The 18,528-nt window shown below is 39.9% G+C and overlaps 1 protein-coding gene across 2 annotated transcripts in view; it reads right to left on the bottom strand.

The window, feature by feature from the left end:
• The window catches only part of LOC139764408 (probable phospholipid-transporting ATPase IIB), a 92,457-nt gene that overhangs the window by 38,787 nt on the left and 35,142 nt on the right, over positions 1-18,528 (bottom strand). For both annotated transcript variants that reach the window (XR_011716369.1, XM_071690969.1), the window contains exons 9-12: positions 14,764-14,925; positions 12,715-12,891; positions 5,839-6,009; positions 1,597-1,770 (exon numbers count right to left, since the gene is read on the bottom strand). Coding sequence is in view for 1 of the 2 variants with exons in the window: in XM_071690969.1 (XP_071547070.1) it covers positions 1,597-1,770; positions 5,839-6,009; positions 12,715-12,891; positions 14,764-14,925 (684 nt within the window). In the remaining variant the exon portion in view is untranslated. The remainder of the gene's footprint in view (positions 1-1,596; positions 1,771-5,838; positions 6,010-12,714; positions 12,892-14,763; positions 14,926-18,528) is intronic.

The following is an 18,528-nucleotide window of genomic DNA, read 5'->3' as shown; positions in this document are numbered from 1 at the left end:
TGGGAAAGGTGATAAGTTAGACTGTTTTCGACTCAGTCCAATAAGGATGCAGAGCTAGAAACACCTCAATTGTGAGAGTAGTGCTCCATAAAAGGACAGATCAGTCCTTTGAATAAAAAGAGCAACTACTTGGAAGAAAAGAAATTTTGACATCTAAAAAGGCCTAGCAGTTTCTTAGAGGCAGACTTAGCTATTTCTGTAGTGTGAGTATCTTGAAAATGTAAAAACCCTTAAGTATGTGTTCTATTCGAGGAAGAGGCATAATACATATACCTAACAAATGTAACAAGTAAGTTGTGAGGAATTTTCCTTGGAGTGAGACACTGGGCCAGGAGGCATTAAAACTTAACCAGATTTGTCAACCCATCAGTTCTACCTGTCAAGTCTCAATCTGAACTTACAAGTAGAAGACTGATTGAGTGAGGGAAGTCCCCCTTTGAAGCCGAGGACTGATGCACGTAAGTTCCATTAATAAGCTTCATTATCTATCTTGACAGATTGAATCCTCTCATTCAAAGACCCAACAACAATAAGCTTTACAACAGTAACCTCTAATACTTGTGCTTTTGAAAATGAGAGAGTTGATTTCTAATAACCAGAGATAACTCACAAGGAGCTAACTATATTAGCAAAGTTAGCGACAAGCCAAAACAGGAGCAAGGAGGGAACATTGAAGCAACTTTATGGAGATGGAACATATGTGGTCATAAATGCATTAAACTAGCCTAATTTCACTCTTCCCACTGAGTTAAATCTAAGTCCAAATATCTTTAATTTAAGTTTATGGTGACCTAATTCCCAATTTTTGGAAAAGGAATTCATTTGAAAGGTTTGAATGGAGTATTCCATGTATGAGCAACAATGAATTCATTTAATGTGTGCAAGGAACATCCATGATTTCAAAATGAAAAAAATTGGGAAGCAGGACAAGAACCTTGAAGACCAGTGTCTGGAGGCTGATCATATCAACAACTCTACAGAAGATCAGAGAGGAAGTACATATGAGGAGTGGACTCAAAAACTTTGGAAACAGATGTCAAAGCAACAAGACAATAGTTAGAGGGGCTAAAATGGTCACCTCTCCTTTCAAACACTTCCAAATGCAGACATCAAACATCAGCTTCTCCAATTTCTGACTCAAATTTGCCCAAAGGGTTAAGGTTTTCATCAAAATCACTATAAATAAGGGCTAACCCAAAAATCACCTTAATTCAACATTAACATTCATATACAGATATGAATTTATGAAATCATACAGTCTTACTGGGCCTAAATGACACCTCAAGAAATTCTTTCCTTTAATATTACACATTTCAGTAAGAACATTCTTAGTATATCCTTTGATTAACTCAACTGATTTCTGTCTCCACGACAAGCAAAGCTTGGTCATATGGTTTGCACCAGTCTCATTCACTACTAATCCCATTTTCATTCACAAAATCAATTTTCTTATCATCAAAACACTATACTCTGATGTTCTTTTGATAAGGTACTGCACATCTAAGCACTGTTACCCAGACTCTGGTAACATACCAGTACTTTCTGGGAAAAGTATACAAAATACCTTTAAAAGATTTTCAGAAGACTGGAAGTTACCTTAATGATGAGAGCAGAGTCACTCTTTCTCCTGAGAGCATTAAGTTCTAAATGAGCCTCTCTCCTGCTAGAAACATTTCCCATGACATGAAGACCCTGATTAGGGGATACAAGACGGGAGCTTTTTGCTATACAGGTGGCAGTCTCAAGCTTATCTCCTGTTAACATCCAAATCTGTGAAAAACAAGATAATCAAAAGATACAGTTTCTTTTGCATCAGTGAAAAAAAGCTAATATTCAAATCCCAATTGCATGAAAAATCAAAGGCTGAATAGAGTCAAAGCTTCATCCATTCCATTAACTAAACAGTAATATACTACCCATTCCGAGTTCAGCTATAGTATATAAAAAAAAGATGCAGTCTGTATTTCTATAAAATATTACCTGAAGTATATAACAATAATGACAAACACCTACACCATAAAACAATAAAAAACTAAAAACAACTAATGATATGGATGTGAAGAATGGACCCTTGCTATCTAAACAAAAAAGTACAGGATTGGGGCAGATATGTTGGCAATGAAATCATTGAAGAAAATATGTGGTTTGAGGAGGGTTGAATATACAAGAAATGATAATAAGAAAGGGGTGTAAATAGTAAGAGCAGTGTGGTATACAGAGGCAAGGTACTATCAACAGACTGAACCACAGCATATGAAGTGGTCAGGAAAAAACACAGAAAGGTCTGTAGGGCTGGTTGTAGCAGTTGGTGTACATGGGATATACAGCGTTGTAAACAGAAATGGTGAGGAGTATGTGGATTTGTGTGCTGAAAAAGGACTGGTGATTGGGAATACTTGGTTTAAAAAGAGATATACACATAAGTATATGTATAAGAGTAGGAAAGATGGTCAAAGGGCATTATTGGATTAAGTGTTGATTGATAGGTGCATAGAACTGAGACTTTTGGATGTTAATGTGCTGAGATGGGCAGCTAGAGGGATGTCTGATCACTATCTTGTGGAGGCAAAGGTGAAGATTTGTAGAGGTTTTCAAAAAAGAAGAGAGACTGTTGGGGAAAAGAGGGTGGTGAAGAGTTAGTGAACTTGGAAAGGAGACTAGTGTGAGGAAGTACCAGGATAGATTGAGTGTAGAATGGCAAAAGATGAGAGCAAATGATGAGGAGAGTGGGTGAGGAATGGGATGCACTTAGGGAAGCAGTGATGGCTTGCATAAAAGATTCATGTGGCATGAGAAAGTTTGGAGGTGGGCTGATGAGAAAGGGTAGTGAGTGGTGGGATGAAGAAGTAAAGTTGTTAGTGAAAGAGAAAAGAGAGGTGTTTGGATGATACCTGCAAGGAAGAAGTGCAAATGGCTGGGAGATGTATAAAAGAAAGCAGAAAGAGGTCAAGAAAAAGGTGCAAGGGTTGAAAAAGAGGGCAAATGAGAGTTGGGGTGAGAGAGTATCATTACATTTTAGGGAGAATAAAAAATTGTTTTGGAAGGAGGTAAATAAAGTGTGTAAGACAAAAGAACAAATGGGAACATCGGGAAGGGGGTAAGTGGGGAAGTGATAACAGGTAGTGATGAAGTAAGAAGGAGATAAAGTGAGTATTTTGAAGGTTTGTTGATTGTGTTTGATAACAGAGTGGCAGATATAGGGTGTTTTGGTCGGGGTGGTGTTCGAAGTGAGGGGTCAGGGAGAATGGTTTGGTCAGGAAAGAAGAGGTACTGAAAGCTTTGCAGATGATGAAATCTGGTAAGGCAGCACGTTTGGATGGTTTTGCAGTGAAATATATTAAAAAAGGGGTGACTGTGTTGTTGACTAGTTAGTAAGGATATTCAGTGTATGTATGGATCATGAAGTGCCTGAGAATTGGTGGAATGCATGCATAGTGACATTATGCAAAGGTAAAGGGGATAACGGTGAGTGTTCAAACTAAAAAGGCATAAGTTTGTGGAGTATTCCTTGGAAATTATATGGGAGGGTACTGAATGAGAGGGTGAAGGCATGTACAGAGCATCTGTGGTTTCAGAAGAGGTAGAGGATGAGTGGATCAGGTGTTTGCTTTGATGAGTGTGTGTGAGAAATACTTAGAAAAGCAGATGGATTTGTATGTAGCATTCATGGATCTGGAGAAAGCATATGATAGAGTTGATAGAGATGCTTTGTGGAAGGTCTCAAGAGTATGTGGTATGAGAGGCAAGTTCCTAGAAGCATCGAAACGTTTTTACCAAAGTTTTAAGGCATTTGTATGAGCAAGAAGAGAGGAGAGTGATTGATCTCCAGTGAATGTTGGTCTGTGGCAGGGGTGTGTGATGTCCCCATGGTTGTTTAATTTGTTTATGGATGGGATGTTCAGGGAGGTAAATGCAAGAGTTTTTGGAGAGAGGGGTGAGTATGTAGTATGTTGAGGATGAGAGGGCCTGGGAAGTGAGTCAGTTGTTGTTTGTCGATGGTACACCTCTAGTTGTTGATTCGAGTGAGAAAATGCAGAAACTGATGAGTGAGAAACTGCAGAAGTTGATGAGTGTGTTTGGAAAAGTGTGTGAAAGGAGAAACTTGAAAGTAAATGTGAATAAGAGCAAGATTATTTGGTTTAGTAGGGTTTAGGGACAAGTTAATTGGAATGTAGGTTTAAATGAAGATAAATTGGAGGAAGTGTTTTAGATATCTGAGAGTGGACTTAGCAGCAGATGAAACCATGGAAGCAGAAGTGAGTCACAGGGTGGGAGAGAGAGCGAAGGTTCGGGGAGTGATGAAGAATGTGTGGAAGGAGAAAACATTATCTCGGAGCAAAAATAGGTATGTTTGAAGGAATAGTAGTTCCAACTATGTTATATGGTTTCGAGGCATAGGCTATAGATAGGATTGTATGGAGGAAGGTGGATGTGTTGGAAATGAAATGTATAAGGACATATGGTATGAAGTGGTTTGATCAAGTAAGTAAGGAAAGGGTAAGAGAGATGTGTGGAAATAAAAAGAGTGTGGCTGAGAAAGTAGAAGAGGGTGTGTTGAAATGGTTTGGACATATGGTGAGAATAAGTGAGAAAAGATTGAAAGAGAGGATATATGTGTCAGAGGTGGAGGGAACAAGGAGAAGCAGAAAACCAAATTGGAGGAGGAAGGATGGAGTGAAAAAGATTTTGAGCGATCGAGGCCTGAACTTACAGGAGGGTGAGGTGTGCAAGGAAAAGAGTGAACTGGAACAATGTGGTATACCGAGGTCGATATGCTGTCAACAGACTGAACCAGTGCATGTTAAGCATCCGAGGTAAACCCTGGAAAGGTCTGCGGGACCTGGATGTGGATAGGCAGCTGTGGTTTCGGTGCATTACACATGACATAAAGAATAAGTGTGAATGAGTGTGGCCTTTTTTGTCTGTATTCCTGGTGCTACCTTGCTGAAGTGGGGGGTGGCAATGCTATTTCCTGAGTGGTGGGGCAAAGACAGGAATGGAAGAATGCAAGCAAGTATGAATATGCACATGTGTATATATATGCATATGTCTGTGTATATGCATATGTATATGTATGTATATGTTGATATGTAAATGTATGTATATGTGCGTGTATGGGCATTTATGTATATACATGTGTATATGAGTGGACGGGCCATCCTTCGTCTGTTTCCTAGTGCTACCTCGCTGACATGGGAAACAGCGATTAAGTATAATAAATAGATAAATAAATATATTTCCCTGGAGTAAGAGAGATGTATGGAAATAAAAAGTGTGGTTGAGTGAGCAGAAGAGGGTGTGTTGAAACAGTTTGCACATATGAAGAGAATGAGTGAAGAAATCTTTCTTCACTCATTCTCGCCATGTGACCAAACCATTTCAATGCACCCTCTTCTGCTCTCTCAACTACGCTCTTTATATTACCTCACATCTCTCTTACCCTTTCATTACTTACTCGATCAAACCACCTCACACCACATATTGTCCTTAAATACCTCATTTCCAATACAACCACCCTCCTCTGCACAACCCTATCTATAGTCCATGCCTCACAACCATATAACATTGTTGGAACCATTATTCATGGTAATACAAAAGTTGATATTATCTTCTGAAAATTAATGGACAGAAATGGGAAACACGCCGCATATACCCCAGGATAAAATCCTGGGATGAAGCTAAGTAGTGATGGTGTAGTTCACTATAGTCCTGTCAAAACTATTCTGTAATGATTAGGTTCCATCATGGAAAACAGAGGGAGTCAATGCAAATGATAGACTTCATTTCGATAGATTATCATTTTTCTACTAAATTAATAACAAAACTTTTATAGTTTACCTTCATCCCTGCATTTCTTAACACTTCAAGAGTTTGTTTGACATTTGTTTGGAGTTTGTCTTCCACTCCTGTGAGGCATAAAAGTTCCAAGTCACACTCCAGACTCTCTACAACAGCAGCTACTCGACTACCTCTTTCTGTCACACTTAACTTGGCTGCTGATAATCGTTGCTGCATTTTGGGGAGAATAATGGAAGATCATTGGAGCATTTCTGAAACTCATAGCTAAAGATAATACTGTGTTCATGCAAAAAACTGTAGACAAGTTTGTGAAGTATGCACAAAACTGTAAAAATAAATTGTGGAAATAGAGGAACAGGAGGGTAGAATAAAAATTTGTGGAAACTGGTTGAAGAGAAAAGTCTGAAAGGAGAAGCTAAATCTTCCAAAAAAAAAGAGGATGGTAAAGGGAGAAGAATAAATGTTCTTGAAGAAAAAAATTTAAAAAGTTGGTGCAAATGAACAAAATGAAAGCAAAAGAGAATGTCAGGGAAAGATGAATGAAAATTAATAAAAAATATCAACCAATCTAGGAAGCATGTAAAGAGTGAAGAGATTTCTCTAAAATTTCCAGCAGCATTAGAACACAGTAGAAAAAAGAGCCTGTCCTTGGCTGTCTTGAACCCTAGTGCTAGTTCTCTGCATCTTCTAGAAGAGCCCTGTTTTTTCCACATCAAAAATCTGATGTGGGGTGTAGCCATGTCCTTAATCTTCCATGAATGCCAGGGTGGCAAATTCATCAGTGCTGGAGCCTTTAACATAAAAAAAAAAAGGTTCTCCCTTCATGCTGGTGTTGTGAAGATTGTGGTGTTTCTTGAATTTCTCCGACCAGCCTCTGCTTACTTGACTTAGTAAATAAGGAGGAAACAGTAGTTTCTTTAACAAATTTGTAAAGTTTCAGGTCATCTTGTACAATCACATCAATGACAGGAATTTTTTATTATGATCAAGCTACATAAACAGCATGTACTCCATATTTTCCAAAACTTGGTCTCAAGACTGGTTTGTTTGCTTCACCAGCCTGAACAGAAGCATACTTAACCTTCTGGAAGGCACTGCATACAAAATGAATCGTAGACTCATTGGCCCCACAAAAGTAGGTTACATTACATAGCTGATGACCAACTTCTGGCCTCTTGCTGATGGCTAATTTGTTTTCCAAAGAGACACTGCACATTTTCTTGCTTGACACAACCTCAAACAGAGAGACTGCTGGGCATTTGGGTCCTGCAGCAAATAACACTACAGCCAGATTATATCCTTAAGTTAAACAGACCAACTAGAGATGACACCATACAGTAAATAATGCTGCCCATGAGCTGCTCCTTGCTCCTCCCATTGTGCAACAGGATATGTGTGAAGCACATACTGCCATGGTTCAAAGTGGCAAAAAAAGAAAAAATCCACACTTCTTGATTTATTTTGATAAGAAAATATGAGCACCTCACATACGTACTAAACAATTACACAAAAAACTTGTTAAATCTGATAAAAAATCATTAGAGAAGTGTACTATGTAAGTGAACCATGTAGCTGCAGAGCAATATCCATGAATTTTGAGGTTGGGTACTCATTAGTAGGCTGCATATCTGTGAAAACACATAACTTGAGTCTGTGTACCTTGAGGTCTAAGCGTGATAACATTATACTCCTAATCAAACTTATGTAAATGGGAATAAAGTTGAACTTCAATAAAGTACAGGTTGAATATCCCTTATCTGAAATGCCTGGGACCAGAAGTGTTTCAGATTTTATATATATGGATGGGACTCAAGTCTAAATACAAAATCCATTTATGTTTCATATACACCTTATACACGCACATAGCCTGAAGGTAACATATACAATACTTTTAATAATTTTGCACGACACAAAGTTTGTGTAACAGTAAACCATCAGAAAACTAAGGTGTCACAACCTCAACTGCCCATGTGGTTGTTTTGCACCACCTTCATTTCTGACTCTGAATTTATATGATACTGATAAGAAATTATTTTCTCCCACTCATTCACACATAAGTACTTAACAGTAAAAAAATATGAAATACCATTAACACAATGCAAAAATGTGTTTAGGATAACTAAGCAGCACAGTAGCATCAGCAGAATACCTGTATCAGCTGTTAAACAATAACAAAAAGAACTGCAGGTGTTCGGTTTCCACCTACAATGCTGTGTTTTGATTAAAAGGTTACATTACATTGCATTCTAATTTTTGGTGCAAAGTGAGAGGGTTAGGGAAAATGATTTGGTAAACAGAGAAGAGGTAGTAAAAGCTTTGCAGAAGATGAAAGTGGGCAAGGCAGCAGGTTTGGATGGTATTGCAGTGGAATTTATTAAAAAAGGGGGTGACTGTATTATTGACTGGTTGGTAAGGTTATTTAATGTATGTATGACTCATGGTGAGGTGCCTGAGGATTGGCGGAATGCGTGCATAGTGCCATTGTACAAAGGCAAAGGGGATAAGAGTGAGTGCTCAAATTACAGAGGTATAAGTTTGTTGAGTATTCCTGGTAAATTATATGGGAGGGTATTGATTGAGAGGGTGAAGGCATGTACAGAGCATCAGATTGGGGAAGAGCAGTGTGGTTTCAGAAGTGGTAGAGGATGTGTGGATCAGGTGTTTGCTTTGAAGAATGTATGTGAGAAATACTTAGAAAAGCAAATGGATTTGTATGTAGCATTTATGGATCTGGAGAAGGCATATGATAGAGTTGATAGAGATGCTCTGTGGAAGGTACTAAGAATATATGGTGTGGGAGGCAAGTTGTTAGAAGCAGTGAAAAGTTTTTATCGAGGATGTAAGGCATGTGTACGTGTAGGAAGAGAGGAAAGTGATTGGTTCTCAGTGAATGTAGGTTTGCGGCAGGGGTGTGTGATGTCTCCATGGTTGTTTAATTTGTTTATGGATGGGGTTGTTAATGAGGTGAATGCAAGAGTTTTGGAAAGAGGGGCAAGTATGAAGTCCGTTGGGGATGAGAGAGCTTGGGAAGTGAGTCAGTTGTTGTTCGCTGATGATACAGCGCTGGTGGCTGATTCATGTGAGAAACTGCAGAAGCTGGTGACTGAGTTTGGTAAAGTGTGTGAAAGAAGAAAGTTAAGAGTAAATGTGAATAAGAGCAAGGTTATTAGGTACAGTAGGGTTGAGGGTCAAGTCAATTGGGAGGTAAGTTTGAATGGAGAAAAACTGGAGGAGGTAAAGTGTTTTAGATATCTGGGAGTGGATCTGGCAGCGGATGGAACCATGGAAGCGGAAGTGGATCATAGGGTGGGGGAGGGGGCGAAAATTCTGGGAACCTTGAAGAATGTGTGGAAGTCGAGAACATTATCTTGGAAAGCAAAAATGGGTATGTTTCAAGGAATAGTGGTTCCAACAATGTTGTATGGTTGCGAGGCGTGGGCTATGGATAGAGTTGTGCGCAGGAGGATGGATGTGCTGGAAATGAGATGTTTGAGGACAATGTGTGGTGTGAGGTGGTTTGATCGAGTAAGTAACGTAAGGGTAAGAGAGATGTGTGGAAATAAAAAGAGCGTGGTTGAGAGAGCAGAAGAGGGTGTTTTGAAATGGTTTGGGCACATGGAGAGAATGAGTGAGGAAAGATTGACCAAGAGGATATATGTGTCGGAGGTGGAGGGAACGAGGAGAAGTGGCAGACCAAATTGGAGGTGGAAAGATGGAGTGAAAAAGATTTTGTGTGATCGGGGCCTGAACATGCAGGAGGGTGAAAGGAGGGCAAGGAATAGAGTGAATTGGATCGATGTGGTATACCGGGGTTGACGTGCTGTCAGTGGATTGAATCAGGGCATGTGAAGCGTCTGGGGTAAACCATGGAAAGCTGTGTAGGTATGTATATTTGCGTGTGTGGACGTATGTATATACATGTGTATGGGGGCAGGTTGGGCCATTTCTTTCGTCTGTTTCCTTGCGCTACCTCGCAAACGCGGGAGACAGCGACAAAGCAAAAAAAAAAAAAAAACTGATATATAAAAACAAATATATCTTTTATTTTATTTTATTTTGCTTTGTCGCTGTCTCTCGCATTTGTGAGGTAGCGCAAGGAAACAGACGAAAGAAATGGCCCAACCCACCCCCATACACATGTATATACATAAACGTCCACACACGCAAATATACATACCTATACATCTCAATGTACACATATATATACACACACAGACATATACATACATACACATGTACATAATTCATACTGTCTGCCTTTATTTATTCCCATCGCCACCCCGCCACACATGGAATAACATCCTCCTCCCCCCTCATGTGTGCGAGGTAGCGCTAGGAAAAGACAACAAAGGCCCCATTCGTTCACACTCAGTCTCTAGCTGTCATGTAATAATGCACCAAAACCACAGCTCCTTTTCCACATCCAGGCCCCACAGAACATTCCATGGTTTACCCCAGACGCTTCACATGCCCTGATTCAATCCACTGACAGCACGTCGACCCCGGTATACCACATCGATCCAATTCACTCTATTCCTTGCCCTTCTTTCACCCTCCTGCATGTTCAGGCCCCGATCACACAAAATCTTTTTCACTCCATCTTTCCACCTCCAATTTGGTCTGCCACTTCTCCTCGTTCCCTCCACCTCCGACACATATATCCTCTTGGTCAATCTTTCCTCACTCATTCTCTCCATGTGCCCAAACCATTTCAAAACACCCTCTTCTGCTCTCTCAACCACGCTCTTTTTATTTCCACACATCTCTCTTACCCTTACGTTACTTACTCGATCAAACCACCTCACACCACACATTGTCCTCAAACATCTCATTTCCAGCACATCCACCCTCCTGCGCACAACTCTATCCATAGCCCACGCCTCGCAACCATACAACATTGTTGGAACCACTATTCCTTCAAACATACCCATTTTTGCTTTCCGAGATAATGTTCTCGACTTCCACACATTCTTCAAGGCTCCCAGGATTTTCGCCCCCTCCCCCACCCTATGATTCACTTCCGCTTCCATGGTTCCATCCATTGCCAGATCCACTCCCAGATATCTAAAACACTTCACTTCCTCCAGTTTTTCTCCATTCAAACTTACCTCCCAATTGACTTGACCCTCAACCCTACCGTACCTAATAACCTTGCTCTTATTCACATTTACTCTAAACTTTCTTCTTTCACACACTTTACCAAACTCAGTCACCAGCTTCTGCAGTTTCTCACATGAATCAGCCACCAGCGCTGTATCATCAGCGAACAACAACTGACTCACTTCCCAAGCTCTCTCTTCCCCAACAGACTGCATACTTGCCCCTCTTTCCAAAACTCTTGCATTCACCTCCCTAACAACCCCATCCATAAACAAATTAAACAACCATGGAGACATCACACAGCCCTGCCACAAACCTACATTCACTGAGAACCAATCACTTTCCTCTCTTCCTATACGTACACATGCCTTACATCCTCGATAAAAACTTTTCACTGCTTCTAACAACTTGCCTCCCACACCATATATTCTTAGTACCTTCCACAGAGCATCTCTATCAACTCTATCATATGCCTTCTCCAGATCCATAAATGCTACATACAAATCCATTTGCTTTTCTAAGTATTTCTCACATACATTCTTCAAAGCAAACACTTGATCCACACATCCTCTACCACTTCTCAAACCACACTGCTCTTCCCCAATCTGATGCTCTGTACATGCCTTCACCCTCTCAATCAATACCCTCCCATATAATTTACCAGGAATACTCAACAAACTTATACCTCTGTAATTTGAGCACTCACTCTTATCCCCTTTGCCTTTGTACAATGGCTCTATGCAAGCATTCCGCCAATCCTCAGGCACCTCACCATGAATCATACATACATTAAATAACCTTGCCAACCAGTCAACAAAACAAATAAGCATTTAATTTATGATAATCACATGGGGCTATAAATGTAATGAAAGCTAACTGAGAAAAAATTTCAAAGCAATAATGTTGCTGGTCACGTTTTGCTCTAACACGGCATTTCAGGTGGAGATGAAATTCAGATTTCACATGAAAATACTGTTTTGCACTCACTAAATAAACTTGATCTCTGCTTCCAAAAGAAGGTAAATGCAGCAATGAATACTAGAATTACATGTGGCCTGAGAAACTTGAGATGGAGGGTAAATCACTGTTGACATCATCACGAGAGAGAACATCAGAAGAAGTTGAGGGATCAGCAATTGGGTCTTCTAAGGATAAGGAGGCATTCTGCTGGATGGCTTTTTCAAATATTTCTTCCAGAGTCATCTGCCTCATTAACAATGGTTTTTGTCTTAGAAGTCTCTCCTTGATTTTATAAATTGACATGATTTCTTGTTCTCTTATGAACGTATGCTGCTCTAGTCCTTCAATAAGTCCATCACACATTTTCACCATATTGTCTAAAGGCAGTTTTTCTGCAGGACTAACAAAATAATCTTCATCGTCTCCATTATCACGATCACCTTGATTCAGAACCATTTCAGCTATTTCAATATCAGTTGGTGACTGAACAACAGGAGCCTCATTATTGATATTAAAAACTTCTTCGATATCCACTTCTTCCAGCTCACTGATAGACTCTAGAGGCCTTTTTGACATTTTCAACAATATCTTTGTATTGCAGAGCATAGAATAAGCAAACAACACAGAGTAAATTGCAGTGACAGTGGTTTGTAACAAACTGGCACCAACTGAGTGTCAGAGCAAGTGAGGTCAGGTGTGGAAATTTCCACTTGTAACGTCATATAGCCAGTAGAGAAAAGAGCACCAAAGAACAGAACAGAATATAAGAAAAAACATAAGGCGTATACATAAACACACTTTAAACTAACCTCAACTACAAGAGGCACAAGATATTTTAAAGTATAAATGCCTTACCTCAAAGTGTGTGTACTGCTCATGAGTGAGGATTTTGCGAGCAACAACCAAGGTACGGAGACCTTTCTGTGCCAAGTTGATGCATTCTTCCTCCAGCCAGTCATTATATTCAACCATGGATGCCATCACAGTGTCTGCTCCTTTCATATAGAGAACAATTTCACCTGATGACTCCTCCTGGCAAGGTGTAAGTCAAAATATTAAAATGTATGAACTGACCATCCCTTAAACAAGTATAAGTAATGAAAAAGCATGCTTAAAATCTAATCTAATCAAATGATGCTAATACTGAAAATCTCGACACTTACTTTTTTCATGGTTACTAAAAGATATTAATTATTGTTAATCCATCAATTGTTGCTGAAGCCTTTAAAATCAGCCCATCAAATTCACTTCAAAAACTTTAGTTACTGTAAAAATTCAAATGTAGCATGTGTGATATAACTTCAGTCTTTATCTATTAACTGAACCACTTCAGTCTTTATCTATTAACCCAGTCTTCAAACACTGTGTACACAGCCACTTAGCATCTTAGTACATAAGGCCATATGAACTTAATCCTCTGACCCTCTAACATATGTATGCAGTACCTGTGGTATAAGTTTGGTCAATATCCATATTACACGTCTTCATATATCATGTACAGAGACAACTAGAAACATTTTCATACACAGAAACTTGCAAATTTGATCCTCTTAACCTTAACCTCAAAAAATTCATCAGATAGACAGCTTTGCATTTAGTATCTATGAAACAAGTTTGGTCTATATCCAATCATCCATTCATGGGATATCATGTACACAGACATTTTGTTGCATTTCTAAACACAAGACCTGGAGAACCATACCTTTGGCACTAACTTTGAAAATATGTAAAATTTTGTTTTATTGTGTTTAGGGCTGGAATATTTTCTGCTATTAGCTTACATTCAAATTCATTCCTCTAATCTGCTGTGTACATAAATTGCTGTTTCATCTTTTTCATACTTACACCATCGGCTCTGTCCTAGAGGGAACAGCTGGAAGCAAGGCAACAGAAAAGTATGATGGGATGTGAGGAACATAAACAGTCATAAACTCAAGAAACATACTCAGTGAAGAGAAAGTAAATGCAACTGTAACATGAAAATTCAAGATGGCGGTGGATGACAAATAACCACCAACAAGGGATATACTACCATCTAGGTATCAGCAGAAATGATGATGGAAATCAGCACTGTGGTGTATGCCATGTTCTCTCCCCTGGTCCAGGTAGGTAGTTGTCTTTTTCTCTTTGCTTCACCTACATATGAACTGCTAGAATAATAATCCATAGATTCACACTCTCACCATCACTGATTTCCCTCAATACATACATGAGAACATTCCTGGAAGCTCACTGATCTTATGATCCTCTAGTGCCAAACTAGAATGGTGCCACCAGTCAAGGAGAACAAGACATTTCTTAGGGCCCCCTTGACCATCATTAGGTGACCGGTAATCTCCTCATTTCTTCCGTCACTACTAAAGGTGCCTCTTTCTGCATTAATTCATCCAGCTTTCATGGTCTCATATCTAACCTTGCATCTACTTTTTCCCTTGATCTCTCTATAGCCCAAGTGTCTAAGGGTGCTTCTCTTCTACACTATCAAATCTCTAAACATGATCTCATTTATCATTCCCTCTCCAGGAGCAGTTTGTGCTTACTTGTGCTCACTGTAATAGTAAATTACCTATAGTTTACCAAGTAGATCATTAATGTCCTAAATGTAAACCACCTGGGTCATATTCATCTTCCCTCTATAACTCTGCCTTTTTTTTCATACTATTTGCCATTTACCGTGTTAGTGAGGTAGCATTAAGAACAGAGGACGGAGCCTCAGAGGGAATATCCTAACTTGGCTCCCTAAACTGACTTGAAACTACATGTGGTCTAAAAGTCCAAATGGCCTTAAATACAATATGGCCTTGAACTTCAATGTTAATTCCATACAACCTTGAGCTTTACAGATATGTGACTGAATCTCTGTGATGCCAAATGCTTCCAAATACTTCACACACCAGTTCTTACCTTCACAATGATTCCCATTCTTTTTGTCTCTGAGGTGAAAGGGAAGATCTGAAGTACAGTGTAGGTCAGCAGTTTGTTTGTGGGTGTACGCAAAGTTAAGGACGTCAGGTCTCGATGTACCAAGGGTAAGCCCACACTCTCTGTCCAGCACACTAGAGAAACCTAAATAGTATGTTATATAAAGATTATTTGTCCCTTATATCATAAGGAATAAACTGTTTGTTACTGAAGCACATGTGAATAATGATTGCTAGATATTAGGCTATAGGAATAATCAAATTAAATCAGAGAATAATTACAACAAAAAATAAACAAGATCTCCTTTACTTCTACCTTTTGCAAACAAATCGTAAACTCTTTGCACTGCTAATCCTAATAAATGTTGTTCAATCTGACAGATAGGTAGTAAGGAAGCAAAAAAAAAAAGCTGGTACTCAGGAGTCAACTCTAGAGCAAAAACTGAAAGAATGGTAATATGCACAGAACATTGGGTTGGGGAGAAGCAGTGTGACAAAAGAAGAGAAAAGTAGACCAGAGGTTTGCTTTGAAGGATTTGTATGAGAAATACTTGGAGGGCAAGAATGAGCTGTAAGGGCATCTGTTAATTTGGAGAAAGCTGGATGGCTTGAGAAATAGTGCCTTCAGGAAGTGGATTCCTTTAGGTATCTGGGAGTGGATGTGGTAGTGGATGGAACCATGGGGGCTGAAGTGAGTCACTGAGCAGGGAAGAAGATTACAGTCCTGACTACATTGAAATGTGTGTGAAAGGTCTCTATCTGTTATGGTAAAGATTTGGTATGCTTTATCGATATGAGTCTTGGGCCATGAAATCAAAGGAATAGAAGAGGGATGTGTCGAAAACGAAAGCATGAGAACAATATATGGCATGAGGTGGGTTAAGTGTGTGAGAATGACAGTGCAGTATGAATAAGAGCACTGGGCAGGGTGTGCTAATCTGGTCTGGACATATTGGGAGGATGAATGACAAAAGGCTAGCTAACAGAATGTATGTGCCATAAGTGGAGGGAGGAAGGAGAAAGAGAGACCAAGGAGGTTAAGGGATAGAATGAAAGAGGATTAGATTTAGGTTTAACAAGGCCCGAACATTCAAAACGCGGAAAGGTGTACATGGGAAAGAATGAACTGGACTGATATGTGGGTACTATGCACTCAACAGACTGAAACAGGGAACATGGAACAATCAAAGTAAGCCATGGAATAATCTATGGGACTTGGTTATGGATTGTGGGCTCTGGTTTTAGTGCATTATACAAGATAGCTAAAGAATGGTTATATGTAAATGGACTTTATTTATCTGTTCCAGACACTTCCCTGTTACAGCAAGAGAAGTAACTGTGTATGAAAAAAAACATTTTTTTTTTTTTTTTTTTCATACTATTCGCTATTTCCCGCATTAGCGAGGTAGCGTTAAGAACAGAGGACTGGGCCTTTGAGGGAATATCTTCATATGGCCCCCTTCTCTGTTCCTTCTTTTGGAAAATTTAAAAAAAAAAAAAAGAGGGGAGGATTTCCAGCCCCCCGCTCCCTTCCCTTTTAGTCGCCTTCTACGACATGCAGGGAATACGTGGGAAGTATTCTTTCTCCCCTATATATATTTATCTATTTATTCACTTTGCCCCGTCGCCGTCCCCCGCGCCAGCGAGGCAGTGCAAGGAAACATACTCGCCATTTCCCACGTTAGTGAGGTAGCATCAAGAACAGAGGACTGAGCCTTAGAGGAAAAATTCTCAATGGCTCCTTCTCTGTTCTTTCTTTTGGAAAAGCAAAAACTGGAGGGGAAGATTTCCAGCCCCCTGCTCCCACCCCTTTTAGTTGCCTTTTATGAAAAGCAAGGAATACGTGGAAAGCATTCTTTTCCCCTCTCTCAAGAATAACAAAATATATATACAAAATATATATACATCTCATGCCCAGGTGCATATGCACCTGGGCATGAGAAGAAAGATCATGAGAGGCAAGTGTTTTGGGAGCAGCTGAATGAGTGTGTTAGTGGTTTTGATGCACGAGACCGGGTTATAGTGATGGGTGATTTGAATGCAAAGGTGAGTAATGTGGCAGTTGAGGGAATAATTGGTATACATGGGGTGTTCAGTGTTGTAAATGGAAATGGTGAAGAGCTTGTAGATTTATGTGCTGAAAAAGGACTGATGATTGGGAATACCTGGTTTAAAAAGCGAGATATACATAAGTATACTTATGTAAGTAGGAGAGATGGCCAGAGAGCGTTATTGGATTACGTGTTAATTGACAGGCGCGCGAAAGAGAGACTTTTGGATGTTAATGTGCTGAGAGGTGCAACTGGAGGGATGTCTGATCATTATCTTGTGGAGGCTAAGGTGAAGATTTGTATGGGTTTTCAGAAAAGAAGAGTGAATGTTGGGGTGAAGAGGGTGGTGAGAGTAAGTGAGCTTGGGAAGGAGACTTGTGTGAGGAAGTACCAGGAGAGACTGAGTACAGAATGGAAAAAGGTGAGAACAGTGGAAGTAAGGGGAGTGGGGGAGGAATGGGATGTATTTAGGGAATCAGTGATGGATTGCGCAAAAGATGCTTGTGGCATGAGAAGAGTGGGAGGTGGGTTGATTAGAAAAGGTAGTGAGTGGTGGGATGAAGAAGTAAGAGTATTAGTGAAAGAGAAGAGAGAGGCATTTGGACGATTTTTGCAGGGAAAAAATGAAACTGAGTGGGAAATGTATAAAAGAAAGAGACAGGAGGTCAAGAGAAAGGTGCAAGAGGTGAAAAAAAGGGCAAATGAGAGTTGGGGTGAGAGAGTATCATTAAATTTTAGGGAGAATAAAAAGATGTTCTGGAAGGAGGTAAATAAAGTGCGTAAGACAAGGGAGCAAATGGGAACTTCAGTGAAGGGCACAAATGGGGAGGTGATAACAAGTAGTGGTGATGTGAGAAGGAGATGGAGTGAGTATTTTGAAGGTTTGTTGAATGTGTTTGATGATAGAGTGGCAGATATAGGGTGTTTTGGTCGAGGTGGTGTGCAAAGTGAGAGGGTTAGGGAAAATGATTTGGTAAACAGAGAAGAGGTAGTAAAGGCTTTGCGGAAGATGAAAGCCGGCAAGGCAGCAGGTTTGGATGGTATTGCAGTGGAATTTATTAAAAAAGGGGGTGACTGTATTGTTGACTGGTTGGTAAGGTTATTTAATGTATGTATGACTCATGGGGAGGTGCCTGAGGATTGGCGGAATGCGTGCATAGTGCCATTGTACAAAGGCAAAGGGGATAAGAGTGAGTGCTCAAATTACAGAGGTATAAGTTTGTTGAGTATTCCTGGTAAATTATATGGGAGGATATTGATTGAGAGGGTGAAGGCATGTACAGAGCATCAGATTGGGGAAGAGCAGTGTGGTTTCAGAAGTGGTAGAGGATGTGTGGATCAAGTGTTTGCTTTGAAGAATGTATGTGAGAAATACTTAGAAAAGCAAATGGATTTGTATGTAGCATTTATGGATCTGGAGAAGGCATATGATAGAGTTGATAGAGATGCTCTGTGGAAGGTATTAAGAATATATGGTGTGGGAGGTAAGTTGTTAGAAACAGTGAAAAGTTTTTATCGAGGATGTAAGGCATGTGTACGTGTAGGAAGAGAGGAAAGTGATTGGTTCTCAGTGAATGTAGGTTTGCGGCAGGGGTGTGTGATGTCTCCATGGTTGTTTAATTTGTTTATGGATGGGGTTGTTAGGGAGGTGAATGCAAGAGTTTTGGAAAGAGGGGCAAGTATGAAGTCTGTTGGGG

This window comes from Panulirus ornatus, chromosome 49 (genome assembly GCF_036320965.1).
Source record: "Panulirus ornatus isolate Po-2019 chromosome 49, ASM3632096v1, whole genome shotgun sequence".
Taxonomy (NCBI): Eukaryota; Metazoa; Arthropoda; class Malacostraca; order Decapoda; family Palinuridae; genus Panulirus; species Panulirus ornatus.
This window is presented reverse-complemented; position numbering and strand designations above follow the sequence as displayed.